This window comes from Drosophila suzukii, chromosome X (genome assembly GCF_043229965.1).
Source record: "Drosophila suzukii chromosome X, CBGP_Dsuzu_IsoJpt1.0, whole genome shotgun sequence".
Taxonomy (NCBI): Eukaryota; Metazoa; Arthropoda; class Insecta; order Diptera; family Drosophilidae; genus Drosophila; species Drosophila suzukii.
In genome coordinates, this window is record NC_092084.1 from 5,616,786 (window position 1) to 5,633,528 (window position 16,743).

General features: G+C 41.9%; 1 protein-coding gene across 2 annotated transcripts; it reads left to right on the forward strand.

Moving 5' to 3' along the window:
* The first annotated feature begins 5,714 nt into the window (after positions 1–5,714).
* B-H1 (homeobox protein BarH1) lies at positions 5,715–11,990 on the forward strand. 2 transcript variants are annotated; one of them, XM_036820753.3, is made up of 3 exons: positions 5,715–6,810; positions 9,833–10,061; positions 10,525–11,261. In XM_036820753.3, the coding sequence occupies exons 1-3, from the start codon at positions 5,937–5,939 to the stop codon at positions 11,114–11,116; spliced, it is 1,695 nt and encodes a 564-aa protein (XP_036676648.2). In that variant the 5' UTR covers positions 5,715–5,936; the 3' UTR covers positions 11,117–11,261. The 2 variants fall into 2 exon arrangements, with proteins under 2 accessions (XP_036676648.2, XP_036676649.3); XM_036820754.3 differs by having other exon boundaries at positions 6,549–6,815; positions 10,525–11,990.
* The last annotated feature ends 4,753 nt before the right edge of the window (positions 11,991–16,743 follow it).

A 16,743-nucleotide genomic window follows, 5' to 3' on the forward strand; every position in this document is an offset into this window, starting at 1 on the left:
AAAATGTGAATCTCGAATTTTTGACGAAGAGGTAGATACCAACATACGTCTTAAAATGATATTTGATTTTAAAATGTTTATTCAATAAATGGTACTGCTGTTCGGATATAGTTCTTAAAATAAAGCAAACCTTTTAAAAATATATTTAAAAAAAAACAAAAAGCTTCCTCATCCGAGGAAAGCCATCAAAATAAGTGAAGGTGTTTTCCTGGCTCGCTGCTTCCACATTTATGGCTAATTGCTTTGCCAGTTAATCCAACCGTTCCCAGCTGGCCCACATATAACCCAATATCTTCCGCTTTCGCCAGCCTATCGGCCTAAGCGGCTAAGCAGCGGGAAGTCCGAGGCATCTGCATCCGCGTATCACGAGGTATACGAGATCTGGAGTTCTGGGGCTCCAGATGGGTCAGTTTTGGATGGGAATTGGGGTTGGGGTTCAGCGCTAACCCTTTGGATCGCTGACAATGAGCGATCAGCAGCTGGCCCCGACTTCAACACCTTGCCCACTTTTATGGCCCGTCAGCGGGGCACTCTTTTCGGTATTCTTTCCGTATTCACAATTTTTCCCCACATTGTTGCCTTCCTGCTGCCGTTTTTTTATGGCCTGCCTGCGAAGATGCATTTTGCATTTCACTTTAATTCGAAACGACTTAATTTCTTTTTCGACCCGGCGAGTGGTAATCCCAAGAAGGGGTCCCACACTTGCCTTGGTCAGTTACTCTGGTTGGAGGCTCTGTTGGTGCGAGAAATGCTTATAAATGCTCAATGGCGTAGCCGATTAATTGCACATAAAAATTAACAACAATCAGCCGAGCGGCACAATAACTATCGAACTGCAGTTGCCCCAACCACCTGAAGAAGTTATGGGATCTCTAAGGATGGTAGCGTGATTTGGTTGGGATATTTACATATTTCTTGCTTAAATATATCTTATGTTGGTTTAAATATTTTATTTTAAGAATTAGGATACTTTTCTATGCAAACAAAATATATGGGATCTCTAGAGATGGTATCGTAATTGGGTTGGGGATATTTTGTTACATCTTGCTTAAATATTTCTAATGTAAGTTTAAATATGGGGAATTTTCAGAATTAAAGACTTGGAACATTAATCTATGCATATTTGGAAATTCTACTGGTTTTTAGTTCTTCAATCACGTTGCCATCGCTAGAGATCACACCTTTGGCATCGTTATATCGTTATCGTTTCTGGGGGAACCCAGACAATGTTGCACTTTGTATGGCTTAGGCCACAAAAATACCCCTCCCTCTCGTTTTTTCCCGTGGTTCGTTTTATGTGCACCAAATTGAGTCATAAAATACATATTCACTTCGTCGCCAGTTTCGAGCCATCGGAATCGGGCATTTAAGTGGTTGCATTTGGAAATGCTTTAAGCATATTTTTATGGCCAATGCAAATGTGGCAAATGTCGCCTGGCCGTCGTTTAGCCAACTTGCGCTCCTAATTAAGAGGCCCATCCGGAGATAAGAGAAGTATGCGAGAAAACCATTAGTTTATCTACAAATTGGACACGAAAATTTCAAAGATACACAGAAAATTGGAGATGGGGCATTTAGGCTTTGACACGAGCGAAAGATAGAAGTGGAAGTGCGAATACTATCTCAAAATATTGATAAAAAATACAGTACAATATTTATTTTAATTAAAATAAAATAGTAGTGATAATATAATAAAATATGTAATATATGATTATAATAAATAATAAACTCAAGATTGGTCTTACTTAAAAAGTGTTCCATCAATCGGATGAAGTCATCAGAAATCCTCTGAGGAACTTTTTTATAGTCATCCCCCTCAAAAGGATTACCTTTCCCGCTCGCATTGAGATATCAAATCAAATCAAAGTGCGATCGCAGCGAGGTGTTGATTAGTCGGCCGGGCTAAGCTGGGCCATAAAAAGTGAAAAAGGCCCGAATCCGGGCAGGTGCCAAAAGGGGGAGGGCCGATCGAAGTTGGATTTAACTCTTTGAGATCCTATAGGATCTCCACATCAAAACCTCCAATGGATTTATAGGTGCCGGCAGGCAGTAAAAATTTAAATAGCATCCATTTAGTGGGGGACCCGGGCGACATCAATTTTCAAAACGAGCGCCGCCTCGGAAAATGGACAGGGGCGGGGGGCAGAAGGGGTAGACTTGGAATTGGAATCAGGGTTTATGTTTATCCTGCAGTTGTTGCTATTGTTGCCCTTGTAGCTGGCATGCTGACTGATCTGGAGCAGCGATAAATCGCGGGTAAGCAGGGGGTTAAGGGGGCTCCAGAGGGTTAAGAGGCAGGGGCAGGGGCAGGGGCAGGAGAACACCTTTGTTGGCCACGTTGTTGACAAATCAGTTGGCAACAACGCTGGCCATCGACGGCACACGCGACCAACACAAACAAGAGCCAAATAAAACAAGGCAAACAAACTAAAAACAAGCCAACAAGTCGAAAATCGAAAGTTTTGATACCCTTTGTTAGAAAAGTATTAAAAATAACATGATAATATGATATAATAAAATATATTATATAATATAATATTTTTTAGTTTTCTAGCGTTTTGATAAAACCTAAAAATGTGAATTTATACAGACTTTTTCTTTACATTTAAACTTTTTTTTTCAATTTCAGTGTATGCATAAGGAATTTTTATTGATAGGTTTTTGAAAGCTTTTCATTTTTTTAAGGAAACTTGCAAAGAAGTATAGCTCTGACAAAATAAAAACGAATATATTTTTAAGGAAATCGCAGTGCTCCAATTTAAATAAACCCACACTAAAGGGTATCGGGGAATCAAAAGAAATAAACCGTGGCAAGTCAGAGCCGCGATCTTGGAGCAGAGGCCTTGTTTCGGGGCCCCATATTCGAGGCCCGGTCCAGCGAGAACCTTTGTCACCTCCGAGGTCCGAGCCCATTTACCCCCACGTTGCAAGATCGCTGGATCTGGATCTCGAGGGTTCGGCGAGGGCAGCACATTAAAAGTAAATTAACTTATCAGCGACAACGATCAGTTATTTTATTACGTTTGTCCACGCAGTAACACGAACATTATAATATCAAAGATGCCGATTAAGATTCCACAGGCCCCGCAAAGTCCACGGAAACAGATCAGAAATGGGAATGGAAATGGACGTACTTTGGGATCAGCTTGGACAGGAGTTGTGCCCCGGAGGTGCATGTGGGTTGCAGTTGTACATATGAGTGTATACCACCGGAAAACTACACATTTGTATAAGCACATTTCAAAAATCGCAGTAAAAAGGGATGGTTTTCTTGTACTATTCTACCATTTGATAACTATTATCGAATTCAAACCTTTAATCTAAAACTACAAGTAACATTTTTCTAACAACTTTCTGAGGATATTTGCAGTGCAAACAGAGTAACTGAGTGAGTGGACATTAGGCCAATTAAGGTAACTTTCAGATGGCGAGATACGCAGATAGGTAGATCGAAAGATAGATAGATAGATGGCTAGATATCCGAGAGATAGAAGGCTGCATATGGACAGCCGCTAAGCAGTTCGCAGAAGAGACCGGAAAAACGCTGCCAACTGTCCAAGTTCGCTGGCAACTGTCCAGTAATCGAGGGGAAAGGGGGTGTGGCATTGGGACAACTGCGCATTGCGGTTTCTGCATTCGTACATTTCTTTTTCATAATTTCTCGCAGTTGCACTGAAAAAAATATCATTTTCTTAGGTTCACACTTACATTTGCATTTCCATTTCATATACCTGAAAAATAGGGTTCAAAATTAATTTTTAGAATGATACCTCTATATAGTAAAATTGTACATGGAATATTTATGCCAAATGTATGTTAATTGTAGTATATCGAGTATTTGTGTTCTTAGTATTCTTAGCATTCTTAGTATTTTTAGCATTCTTAGTATTCTAAGTGTTCTTAAAATTCTTAATACTCTTAGAATTCGTAGTATGTTTAGTATTCTTAGTATTTTCCGCAAGTATAGTATAATTACAAATACAATGTTTCTTTATATTTATATTTCTTAGTATTCTTATTCCTCGCATTATTTTTAGCATATATAATATAAGTACAAATACAATTTTTTATCTATAAATATTTATGGCTTACAAAATAAAACTAAAGTAGTTATTTTTTTCAGTGCTGGCATTGCTGCTCGAGTGCAATTATTTTAAGCATTCAATTGGCATTGGCAGTTCGAACTCGAATCGACCGCAGACCGCAGGATATGCGACTGGGCTGGCAATTATATGCATTTAAGTGCAATAACCGTCATCAGGACGAAGGACTCGGACTCGGACTCGGTTGACTTTTCCTCGCATTTGATGCTCCGGCAGACGCTAATTATTTTAATGCGCTCCGCAATTGAAGCGCGCGCTTGAGTCCGCTTTCCCCGCCCCCCGGCGCCCTAATTTCCCCGCCACTAATGACCTTTGCAGGTCACCTGACCTTTTCCCCCCTCCCCGTTCCGTGTTCTCAGTTCTCAGTTCTTAGTTCCTCGACCGGAATCAATATCAATCAAACGGAAACCGCCGCTCTCGACAAATTGCATTCGTTCATCCCGCTCCGCTTCCCTTCCTGCAATTAGTCCTTGGCTAACATGTGGCCACCGAAAACCCGAAAACCAAATGGTGACCCTAACCGGGCTATTGGCGTGAAATTTTAATTGCCATCTTGTTGTCTGGGAGCGTGGAATCGGAATCGGAATCGAACAGAGAGACGCCCATTTGTCGGGGGTTCAAATGTCTTCAAGTCGACCAACAGAAAAATCGAGCACTTGACTGTTGACTGTGGTGCCAACAAATATGGCAATAAAATTATATAGTATAATAGAACAATGTAAAAATTGTATCATATTTAGGAGGAAAACTATTTTTTAGAGAAGTAATATTTTTAGATTGCTAAGGTTATCCGAATTAAGATCATTTTGGTATCCCTCTTAAAAGAAATATGCCATATTACATTTTTTAATTTTATGGAATGGTAAATACTTAAATTTAATTTGTTGTGTCAAATAAAATGTTTATTAACTGACTACCTTATATTTTTTAAATAGAAACATCAATATACCCTTTAACATTGAACAAACAAATTTTTAAATGTAGCTAATTTTACCATAATTCAAAAGAAAAATGTTGATTATTTGTATTATAACTTAAAAAATAATATATATAATATATTTTCAATGCAGTGTTATTAGTTCTTTGCTGTGAACATAAAACTGTTTTACATTTTAGTTCCTGGTGATTCAAAATATGAAAAATATTTTTTTTTGGATTTGTTTCCAGGGTCTGAAGACTCGCCTCCACCCTACAAGTCCACCGACTTCCCCGTAGCGCCATTTTGGGCCACTTTCAAGGCCCCGAAGAGCCCAAAGAGCCAAAGAGAGCGAACCGAAAAAGCCATTTGACCGACATTTGGTGCTATAAAACGCGGCGAGAGACTGCAGTTCACCACGGCGTGGTGGATTCACCACACCGCCGGCAACATGGCGCTGCGTGCGAGCAGGACGGCTGATGAGATGGCGATAGCCGGAGAGCGAGAGCCGGCGACGGGGCGCGACTGGCCGTCCTTCTCTGGCTTTCGGGGGTTAAGGCGGCCCAACCACCGCCTATGACAAAGTGGCAAATTTGTTGCCCGCCGCCGCCGCCGCAGCCTCAGTCGCCGTTGACGCCGGCAGAGGCGTCGGCAGCGGCGGCTCGGGCAGGTGCGTTTCATAAACGCTCAGTCTCGTTTTGGCAGCCAAGTCGCTCACGACGTCGCTGGGTTTTGAAACTAAGATAAGGCCAAAGAAAAAAGATACAATAGCTAAGAGAACCTGACATCCTAGAGACAGAGAACTTCCAGTGACTGTGCATTTTTTTAGTGAAGTGTTAAATAAATATTAAAAATATACATATTTAAAAAAGCTATAAGTAAGGGAAGAGAGAACCCTTAACCCTTTGGGGCTGGCTATGAAAGACTCGATGAGCATACTCACCCAAACGCCCAGCGAGCCCAACGCAGCGCATAACCAGCTGCTGCAGCAGCACCACCAGCTCCACCACCACCACCACTACGGCCTGCAGCCCCCGCCGGTGGCTTCCATTGGCATCCACATCCACGGCGGCACCACCACCATGTCCTCCGGCGGCGGCGGCGGCAGCACCACAACGGCAGCGGGCCTCAAGCCCAATCGATCCCGCTTCATGATCAACGACATTCTGGCGGGCAGTGCGGCGGCCGCCTTCTACAAGCAGCAGCAACAGCAGCAGCACCACCAACAGCAGTTGCACCACCACCACCACAACAACAACAACAACAACAACAATTCGGGCTCCAGCGGCGGCAGCAGTCCCGCTCACAACAACAACAATAATGGCGAAAGCTTCGAGGCACCCACTGCCACCGGTGGTGGGGCGGCCTTGCCACCTGCCCTGCACCACCCACAGCCACATCCGCATCCGCCACATCCACATCCGCACCAGCTGATGCATCCGCACGGCAAGCTGGGGCACTTCCCACCCACCGCCGGCGGCAATGGGTTAAATGTGGCCCAATATGCGGCGGCCATGCAGCAGCACTATGCCGCTGCCGCTGCTGCGGCTGCTGCGCGCAACAATGCAGCTGCGGCTGCTGCTGCTGCGGCCGCTGCTGCTGCGGCTGCCGTCGGCGGGGGACCGCCCGGATTGGGTGGCGGCGAGGTGGGCGGAGTGGGCGGAGTGGTGGCGCCACCGAAGAGCGGCGATCTGGACGACAGCAGCGATTACCACGAGGAGAACGAGGACTGCGACAGCGACGAGGCGGGTGGCAGCGGCCACATGGACGATCACAGCGTTTGTAGCAATGGTGAGGTGAGCCTCTGTACTATGCGGGGGGAGGGGGAGGTAGGGTTTAAGGGTCGGGAAAGCCCCTCTGTTCCTGCCTCAATTCAAATCACATTTCTTGACAAATCTGCATAATCAAAAACAGCAGATCAATTAGAGAATCCATAACAATTACGATTCTCTCTAACTCACAAATCTCAAATTGTTCCAATAAGTTTTGACAGTCTTGTAAAATCTATTTAAGACTTAAGTCCCTTTAATATATTTTTAACAGCCAAAAATAAGTGAAAGAAACTAGTGTGTAGGCAAATTAAAGTTCTGAAATGAATCTATAAAAGACCATACTCAAAAAGTGTGCCCAATCAAAAAGTTTTCAAAATTGGCCTGTTTTTAAAATGGCTTACTTAAAATGAAATTTGTTTATTCTTTCAAGATTTGGAATTTAACAAGTTCATAAAATAAGAGTTAGTTAAACTAGGTAATACCAAAAATAAAAGTTAGATTAAATTAGCTTTGTTGAACTAACAGAAATTTAATTATAATCAGAACGGTTAACATGACCGACTGTCTCTTTTTATCTATTAGATGCAATTGTAACAAAACGAAAAGTATACCTAATTAATACTGTTGCCTAAATTATAAATCGATACAACTTAATTGTTTTGTAATTTCCCTTTCAAAACATTTTGATAGAAAGAACTCAAAACTTTAACGTTTAGGTTATATTGAATATCATAATTGAGCGTTCCAATAATTCTTCAGCAAGCTCTTGAGCAGAATAACTCGAATTCTCCTTTAATTCGTGCTAATGCTTTTGTTGTGAAACGCATTTCCCCATAGCCAATTAAAAGCCTAATTGAATTAAGTCAAAAACCAAGTAAGTCCGAAGTGCTGCAGCCAAGTTCGTTGCCTAAGTCTTTTGTTTTGGAGCGTGCGCCTGAAAATGGGGGAGGAGCGGGGGTGCGGCGTTGGCGGCCCTCGTCGATGTCGCTTTGCAAAACAAACTGTAAAAATTATTGCATGACCATTTTACATTCTCGTTCTTGCTGTTTTTGCTTTTGTTGTGGTTTAGTTGTATAGTAAACAAAAAAAAATGCATTTTCACGCTTTGTTTGCGTCATTGCGAAGCTTCTAAAGACCCCCCGCCCACTGCTCCCCTCTCCTCAAACTGGGGGGCATGCACCTGCGGATCTGCGAGCTATTATGGCAGTATGGGGGGCGTGGCACTGGCCTGGGGGCGGGGCGGGGGGAGCTGCCTGAAATGCAGCAACAAAATGCAGTTTAAAAACGGCCACAGCCGCAGAATAAAAAAAATCTCAAATAATTACACACATCTCACTCGCGTCTCGCCCCCTCTTCTCCCCCTGTTATCTCACGCACCGGCCCCCCCTCGCAATCATTTAATTGTGGAAATTGTTATAAAAATGCATTTAACCCCCTTTAATAGACGCCCCACGGCAATGGCAGCCGGGCAACAGAAAAAAATGTTGCAGTCTGTTTGCTCATCTCATCACTGCTCTGTTCGCTTTTGGCCAGGTTTCCTTGAGCTCCGGCTCCAGCTCCATATCCACATCCATCACTCCATCTGGGCCCTGTTTTGAGCCATTTATTGCGGCAATTTCCTGTTGCCAATTGCACTTTTATAAACGGTAGTCGCGTCGGCCTGCTCCTTTGGGAAGATGGCCAGCGGGCAGGGAAGGCGGCAATCCGCCAATTCATCGGAATTTCGCAATTGCCCTGAACTTCAGTTGCAAAAAAACCAAACGATTATCGACCACTAGCATTTGATTTAAAAATATCCAAGCGAACTGTAGTAGAAAATGTCATACATACATTTGCTTTGATTAAATATTTAATGAGAGCTTCAATTACAAGAGTTTAATTTTTACAACACGTTTCTCCATTTTATTTGGCCTTTATTTATGGCTTTCCAGTATTGCCTTTTTCAAAAATGTTCCACAAATTATCGCCCGCAAATCGATAATTCACTAAGTCGGCGCCAACATTCGTGAGTAATTTACTTTAATTGAAAATTAATTTTATTCAATTGCGGCATTATCGCTCATTTATCGCTGCCATTAATCATTTATCGTTTTCGTTTTATATGGTAAGCGACTTTCGCCTTGGCGGCAGCTCTTGATTAAGCTCTTGATTAGCGATGATATGTAGAAATAATTAACATGTATTCTTATTTGTTTCATATTTCAAAGTTCAATACTAGGGGCAGTTGTTAAACAAATACTAAAATGTTGTTTACTTTCGATTTGGGATGACAAACACTTTATGAACTACTACTGCTTCTACTGTTTTAAAGCCTAAAGGTAGTAAAAAAGTTATTAAGACTATAGTTGTTTTCAATCAATTTAAAATTACCTCCAAATGCTGTTGAATTTTTGGGGTAAACAATGGCCACTTCCCCCTTTCTATTCTAAGCCAATTCACCTCCACTTTGCAGACCAATTTTAAATGCGGCACTTGGCAAATTTTCGCTTTAAATAATTTAACGCTTAAGAGTTTACTTAACCCCCTTGAGCCCCTTAACCCCCTGCTGACCATGGGCCAAAAACTGGCTCTCGCTTATCGGGTAACCACAATCGGTTGAATTTACATAAATTTTATGTACTAAAAGGCCGCTTTTCCACCTTTTCTGGCCAAGAACACTGCTCGCCGAAAAGGGGGTGAGTTGGCCGGCGTGGCTATCTCTCGTGCGCCTTTTTGTGGCAAGTTTAGACATTTTGCCATACGGTTTTATTACACTTACACACACGAACCGCTTTGTGAGCGGAAGCGGCAATTGCGTGGCCATAAACGAGCCTCTAACTGTTTCTGCAACTGTTTTAACAGATCTGAATCGAATTAGCCGTACTTTGGCAGATGGCCTTTCAAAAGTCGCGGTTTTCTTTATTTAACATTTACTTTTTAAATAACGTAGTAGACTTATAAGCCTCTAGATAGTTTTTAGCAATGTAAGGAGCTATTACCTTTAAACTATTAATATTTATTATCAATTTATTAATAATAATTATAATTCTTATTTCTTCCAGGCGGCAAGGACGACGACGGCAACAGCGTGAAGAGCGGTTCCGCCAGCGACATCAGCGGCCTGAGCAAGAAGCAGCGGAAGGCGCGTACCGCCTTCACGGACCACCAACTGCAGACGCTGGAGAAGTCCTTCGAGCGGCAGAAGTACCTCAGCGTCCAGGAGCGGCAGGAGCTGGCCCACAAGCTGGACCTCAGCGACTGCCAGGTGAAAACCTGGTACCAGAACCGCAGGTGGGTGTCACGAAAGCAAAGATTAATTGTTTTTCTAAGGTAGTTAAAAATAAATAGTTTATAAATTGGTTTTTATAAATGTCTAATTTACACTGCCCTAAAAACTGAACAAATTAAACACTAATAATATTTGGAATATATGGAAATAAATCATATATATATAATATAAATTAGAAATATTATCTACTCCCAAAAAAAAGAAAGTACATTTACTAAATTATGTTTATTTTTTAAAGTTTAAAATTCCTGAAATCCAAGTCAAATACTTTTTGAAGTGTATAAGAGGAAATTCCAAACAGCTTTGAATTTGTTAAATTTTAATTCTTTCCAAAATGTTTTTATATTTTTTCTGAATAACTTTAAGCTTGTAAAATATGATTTATAACTTAAACAACTAATTATTTACTCAAGTTTTGCAAAGTAAAAAATCTAGTAAATAATATTGGTATGTTTTTTTTTGCAGAACCAAATGGAAGCGGCAGACCGCCGTGGGCCTGGAACTGCTGGCGGAGGCCGGCAACTTCGCGGCCTTCCAGCGGCTGTACGGCGGATCGCCTTACCTGGGCGCCTGGCCGTATGCGGCCGCCGCCGGAGCCGCCCATGGGGCCACGCCCCACACGAACATCGACATCTACTACCGCCAAGCAGCCGCCGCAGCCGCCATGCAGAAGCCGCTGCCCTACAACCTGTACGCCGGCGTTCCGTCCGTCGGCGTGGGCGTTGGGGTGGGCGTGGGCCCAGCTCCGTTCTCCCACCTGTCCGCCTCCAGTTCGCTGTCCTCGCTGAGCAGCTACTACCAGAGTGCGGCGGCCGCTGCTGCCGCGAATCCGGGCGGACCGCATTCGGTGCCGCCGCCGCCGCCTTCAGTGGGCGGTGGGGGATCGCCGCCGAGCGGAATGGTCAAACCGCTTCCGGGTCGCTCCGACCCCGCCTCCGCCTCCCCACCGCCAAGGCCGCCGTCGACGCCCAGTCCGACGCTCAACCCAGGCAGTCCGCCCGGGCGGTCCGTCGACAGCTGTTCGCAGTCAGACGACGAGGACCAGATTCAGGTGTGAGCGGTACGGAGGTTGCAGTCCGGCGATCGTGTGTGTGTCCATCATCATTGGGCTTGTGCTGTCTCAAAAACGTGATATTTAAGGGGATACCAACTACATTTCAATCTAATACCTATCAAAAACTAAGAAATCAAGAGATTATATTGGGGGCTTTCAGTTTGGAATTTAGCTGGCTACATATCATGTTTTTTCTGTTTTTGAATTGTCTTTTTATACTAGTTGATTGATATTTAGTTAAATTGTTCACAAATTGTATTGATCAAACACCATATCATTCATGCTTTTCATGGTTCCAACTTAAGTACAAAAATATTTGGTTTAAATTTATTAGAAATATAATTCAAGGCATTTATAAACTTAAGATCAAAATCACAAAAGCTTATATTTGTATAGCTTATTTATAGGTCAAAGGTGGCACAAAAATGTTCAGTATTGAAGCGAGATGGTATGGATGACAAAAATATATTCTTCGAAACACCATATCCCCAAGAATTCACGTTTTTGAGAATGTGCCAAAACCCCGCTTGTCTGTGTGTGTGCTTGTGTGTGTATATAATCATATATCTGTGTGTGTGCTTGCTTAATTTATTTGATTTGCTTTTAGTAACTTATTCAAAATGTTTTTTACACCTTTTTTTAACATAAGATAATGGAATAAAATTAAAACGAAAATATTTATTTGAATGTTGTAAAAACTAGCAGCCAAAAAAGCAAAAGAATTTTGTATAGTTAAGCCTAACCACGAAATGTATTATCGAATAAACCTTTTTTTTTGGTAGCCTAGACCCATAAACGTTGTAACTGTAAAATGTAAAGTATATTTAACCGCATATTTTTTTGTCTTAATAAAAAATAACAATACTATGAAAATAGAGCAATCGTTCTGTTGGACTTCACTGGGGGATGGAAAGGGGGGACCTAGGTTGGACGTGTCCCGGGGCAATTAAAATAATGACCAACAGAAACAATTTACAAACGATGTGAGGGCGAGGGTGGGGGATATACGACGACGTGCGAGCCAACCCCTAATGATAATAATTGCATGCAAAATGCATTTAACCGCAATTAGTGCATTTATTAGGCCAAAAGTTGATATATTGAATAACTGCCACCGTTGGCCACCAGTTGGCCAAAAGCAGGGGCGTCGTTCGGCGGGGGGCAGGCGTCGAGCGGTTATGGCCATGTTCGGCATTGCGTGCTCGCATGCAAGCGGCGCTGCAGGCCAGTCCCAGCAAACGATCCTTGAAGTCCGATTCCGAGTTCGAGTCCAAGGACCAGGCATTCGCTGAGGGACCCACCGACCAGCTGACTGAATCCAAGGGGTTTACGAGTACTCCAAGGTGATAAAGTTCTGGGCCTTCTTTGTATACATCTTTTGGGGAATTTTCAAAACTGACATCCTGAATTATTTATTTTTTCAGGTAAGTTAAAGAAACATTTTTTAGCACCCATTTGATTTTTATTTTCAATTTTCTTAGTTAGTTTATGGATATACAAATTGATTGGATTTATACTATATTTAATAAATTTAGTTTTTTTCATATTTTTAATAATTCAAAAAATGTTTAGGTCCACCCTTTCCAGTACGGTGTCCCAGGGTGGACCATGTTTCTACCCTACTTCAGAACTCTTCTGCTCTGCGTTTTTGTTGGCAGCACGCGTGTTCTGGGTTCCCAGCCCGGAGTTTCGGGTTTCGAGTTTCTTGTGCTCGTGTTTTTGCGCCTTCATCGACAAATTGGCCGCAATGTTCAAATTGCTGTTGGCCTAAAACAAAAGAAACGCTTGGCAGGACAATGAAATGACAACAAAAACACGTCGCTGGCCAGCGGGCAACCGTTCATTAAAGACAAATGACACAAGACAGAAACGGCACGTACTCTCTCTCTTTCGCTCCGCTATCGCCGTCCCACTCAATTAAACACGACCGTTGTTTCAGTTTCAGTTTACTCAGATGCTTGCTAATTATGGTCAGCAATGAAAATGAAAACCATTTTGCAGAGGCATTGGAAAAGTGGTAAGAAAAGCGATGTATAATACGAAATTTCCACTAAGTATTTTACAAATTCAGTTTGGTATTTATCAGCTGTAATATGTTAGTAATATAAAAATTATAACGAAATTCCTACTAAGAATTAAAAATGTATATCTTATTTATCATCTGAAATATGCATGAATTTTAACCACTTCAGGGAATTCTTTTTTCGTATTCGCACTCTTTTCATTTATAAATTTCGTAAGTAAACACGAAATTGGCTGCGGATTCATGTATACATTAAAGACACATCATCAGGCGTTTGATATGCAAACTCATGGAATCCAAAGAGCTGGAAGTCAGCCATTGGGGAATTGAGGACTGGAGGACTGGAGGAGTCGACCCCGGACGCATTTATGAAATGAAGCAGAAATATTGCCTGCTTACTGTGCTGTAACCAATTTGCATGGAAATCAGGCGCCGACTGTCAAAGTACCTGCCACACATGGCCGCCATCCCCGCACACAGACATCCAATTAGCCGCACATTTTTGTGGGTGGACCAGCATCGCCGGCATCGGGATCACCCTGCTCCATCACCATACCATCATCATCACCATCGTCCTCATCTGCAGCCACCACAATCCGCTTAAGCAGCCAATCAGCCAACAGGGTGGATAAATCAAAAGGAAGGAGATTTATCATGGAACTGGGATTTATAGCAAAGATTCTTATAAAATGTATACAAATCGTGTAGCTTATATGGACTTTATACTTATTGTAATTAAATTCTATATAAAATAATATAGATAAGCTAATTACTAGCTAATAATATGGATATTTCAGTATATTCAACAATAATTCAAAGCTAATGTAAATATTATTATATTATAATACATTATTACTATTACTATATTTGTTATAATAAGTAGGTATACATACTTACTTAAATACCCAAACTATACTCTGCTGTTGAATGAAAATGGTCAAGATATAGTATGGTTTGTTGAACTTGGGCTATATTCAAACTAAAGAACCTGATTTACAAAATGCCTTTCATGCTTATATAATTTAAATTTGAATGAATACTTTTCTTAAGCATCCAAACATTGGTTAGTTCCCTCCCATTTCCATTCCTGTATTGATTTTTATAATTATTTCGCCACGGTTTTTCCTGAAAACTCTGATAAACACAGGGCAGAAAGCGGGGGCTGGACGAGCGGACCGGAAGAACGCCCACGATTCGCGGATTTTCCCCCAAAAATTGCGAACGGATGTGGCCAACCGACCAACCGACCAACCGACCAACCCTCAACCACCCACTCACCTGCACTTTCCACCTGCAATTTTCGTTCAGCGAAATGTGTAATTTACAAATAAAAGGGAAAACGAAATTAAAAGTTTATGCTCGCAGGAATGGGAAATCAACTTTGTTTGCATTTAATTTGCACTCTGGTTTTTTACCTTTGATTCCTTGCTGTTTTTTCTGTTTAATTTCATTTTTTTTGCATTTTGTTGATTTCTGTGCGAGTGACACTGGACATATGCCATTAATAAGTGGCTTGTTTTTACTGCTTATTTAATTTAATTCTGATTTTTTTCCCGATTTCGATCCCGATCCCGATTCTTGTAACAAATAGTTCGGGCGAGTTAATCTCCGTTCTGTATAATTTGTCACATTTTGCCATGGCTGCATTAACTATTTACCCTCGCCCACCCCGATTTATATACATATGTATCCCATAGATTGCATTTTAAATAATCATTTGACAGGGAACGGAAATTGCGCTTAATTGCCAGCAAGTTGGGTTTTTCATTTGATTTTTACCCTGTTTTATCTGTCGTTTGCTTTTTTTCCAACTCGTGTTGAGATAATTGCGCTTAAATAAATATTTGCCCGATAATTGCAAAATGTTTGTTATTCTCTGCACTCTACCAATCGCTTTGTTGGGATAATTGAACTTGGTCATGGAGTTGCCGAAACGGAGGATGTGAAAACCTGTTAATTAATTCTATAATCTGAAGATTCTTAAAAAACATAAATAGATCTTAGTTGTTATTATTAACTTATATTAAAAAATATGATCGATTTAATCCCATATAATATGATCGATATAAAGCGATATAATGAAAACCACATTTTTTTCTCTTTGCCAATTTTTTTAATTTCCCGAAATTAGGGCATTCTACTGGCGGTAATTTTGCGAATTTCCCTCGTTTTGCGAAGCGCAGGAACGCCTAAAAGGCGGCATGCAAAAATTGTACGTGTTTGTTTTCGCTCCCCTGGCTTTCGGCCTCGGCTTTCGCCTCTTCTGGCGGCGATTATATTCAATAATTGTGTGCATTTAGATAAGTTACAAGCCTCGAGGGCCGCAGACAACCGGGCCGGCCACTCTGGGCCACTTTCCCGGGCTTTTGGGCCAAATGGAGGCCAGTCACGCCATCGCAGTGCAACTGGGCCCGGCAGCCACTGGTGTGTAGGTGTTGAAAGCGGCTGCAGGCCAGGGAATCCAGGGAATCCGGGCGATCCAGGGAGTATTCAGGGGATCCAGGGAATCCGGGGAACCGCCTGGCAAATTGGCCGGCGCAGAAATGTGTCGGAAGTCTTTAGTAAAAGTTAAATAGAAAGCATATAAGAGATTTATATGCCCTCGCCGGCTGTAGTTATGCAAATTATTCCCCGAGGGCCTCTCCAGATGCTTAAAGACTTGGCTATTTCTTCGAATTTAATCATTCAAGTGGATCTGAGCTTGGGCTACATATCAGTTAAAAGCCTATAGATCATCATTGCCAAAGTATTGTAGTAGTAGTAAATAATGAAATAAATGCTAGAACCATTAAAACCTTTATAGTACAATTTAATAGTTAACAAATAAGGAAATGAGGCAAATCCCAAGTTACATTTAACAAATTTATTAATTTTAATTTCAATTTATCCGCTCAAAAATATTAGGCAAATTAACTTCTCCACTATGAAAAGTATTTATAGTAACAGGAAACTATTCAATGAAACAAACCAGTTCTAAGATAATAATACATACATGATTGGCAGTCGACAATTGAATGACCTTAAGCTTGGAATAAAATGTAGGAAATTAAAATGAACACAATCTGTGACAAATATGAGCCATTTATCTCTGCGGTGGCAAATTGAATGGGTTTCCGAGAGGTGTAACCTCCGTTGTCCCTTTCAAAGACCATAAATCTCGGTTACTTCCGGTGGCTCGCACACCCGAAGTGCCCGAAAGTCCTTGGCTTCCTCTCTAATGGCTTCCTTGGGCCGCTCTAAACTGCATATCCTTTGGCCCTGAAAGTGCATTGGGTGGATGGTAGACCCCATTTCTCTACTGCCAACATTTTCCGCGGACTGTCATCGTCTTTGTCCATTCGGCAGCCGTTGCTTTGATTTATGTGCATTATCCTGGCCACGTGTGCGCACAAATTGATCCTTTATGAGCATTTTGCGGTTGATAATGCAGCGGCACGTGCCGAAATGCCGAGCGTTAAGTGTAAATGATAAGCTCGTCCTTGGGTCCTTGAGTGGGCGGATAAAGTGGGTGTACATAGGGCCCTTCTTGGGGTTAAGTGTTAGTTTGTTTTCGGGCCGCTTCCGAGTGACTCGGAGTGCTTGACATGTGACACCTTTTGTGCGTCCT

Bases quoted from the DNA above. Each gene is read 5' to 3' on its own strand.
- B-H1 (XM_036820753.3), top strand. From the start codon at position 5,937: ATGAAAGACTCGATGAGCATACTCACCCAAACGCCCAGCGAGCCCAAC. The intron at 6,811-9,832 runs GTGAGGTGAGCC...TATTTCTTCCAG, and splicing joins TCACAGCGTTTGTAGCAATG to GCGGCAAGGACGACGACGGC. The intron at 10,062-10,524 runs GTGGGTGTCACG...TTTTTTTTGCAG, and splicing joins ACCTGGTACCAGAACCGCAG to AACCAAATGGAAGCGGCAGA.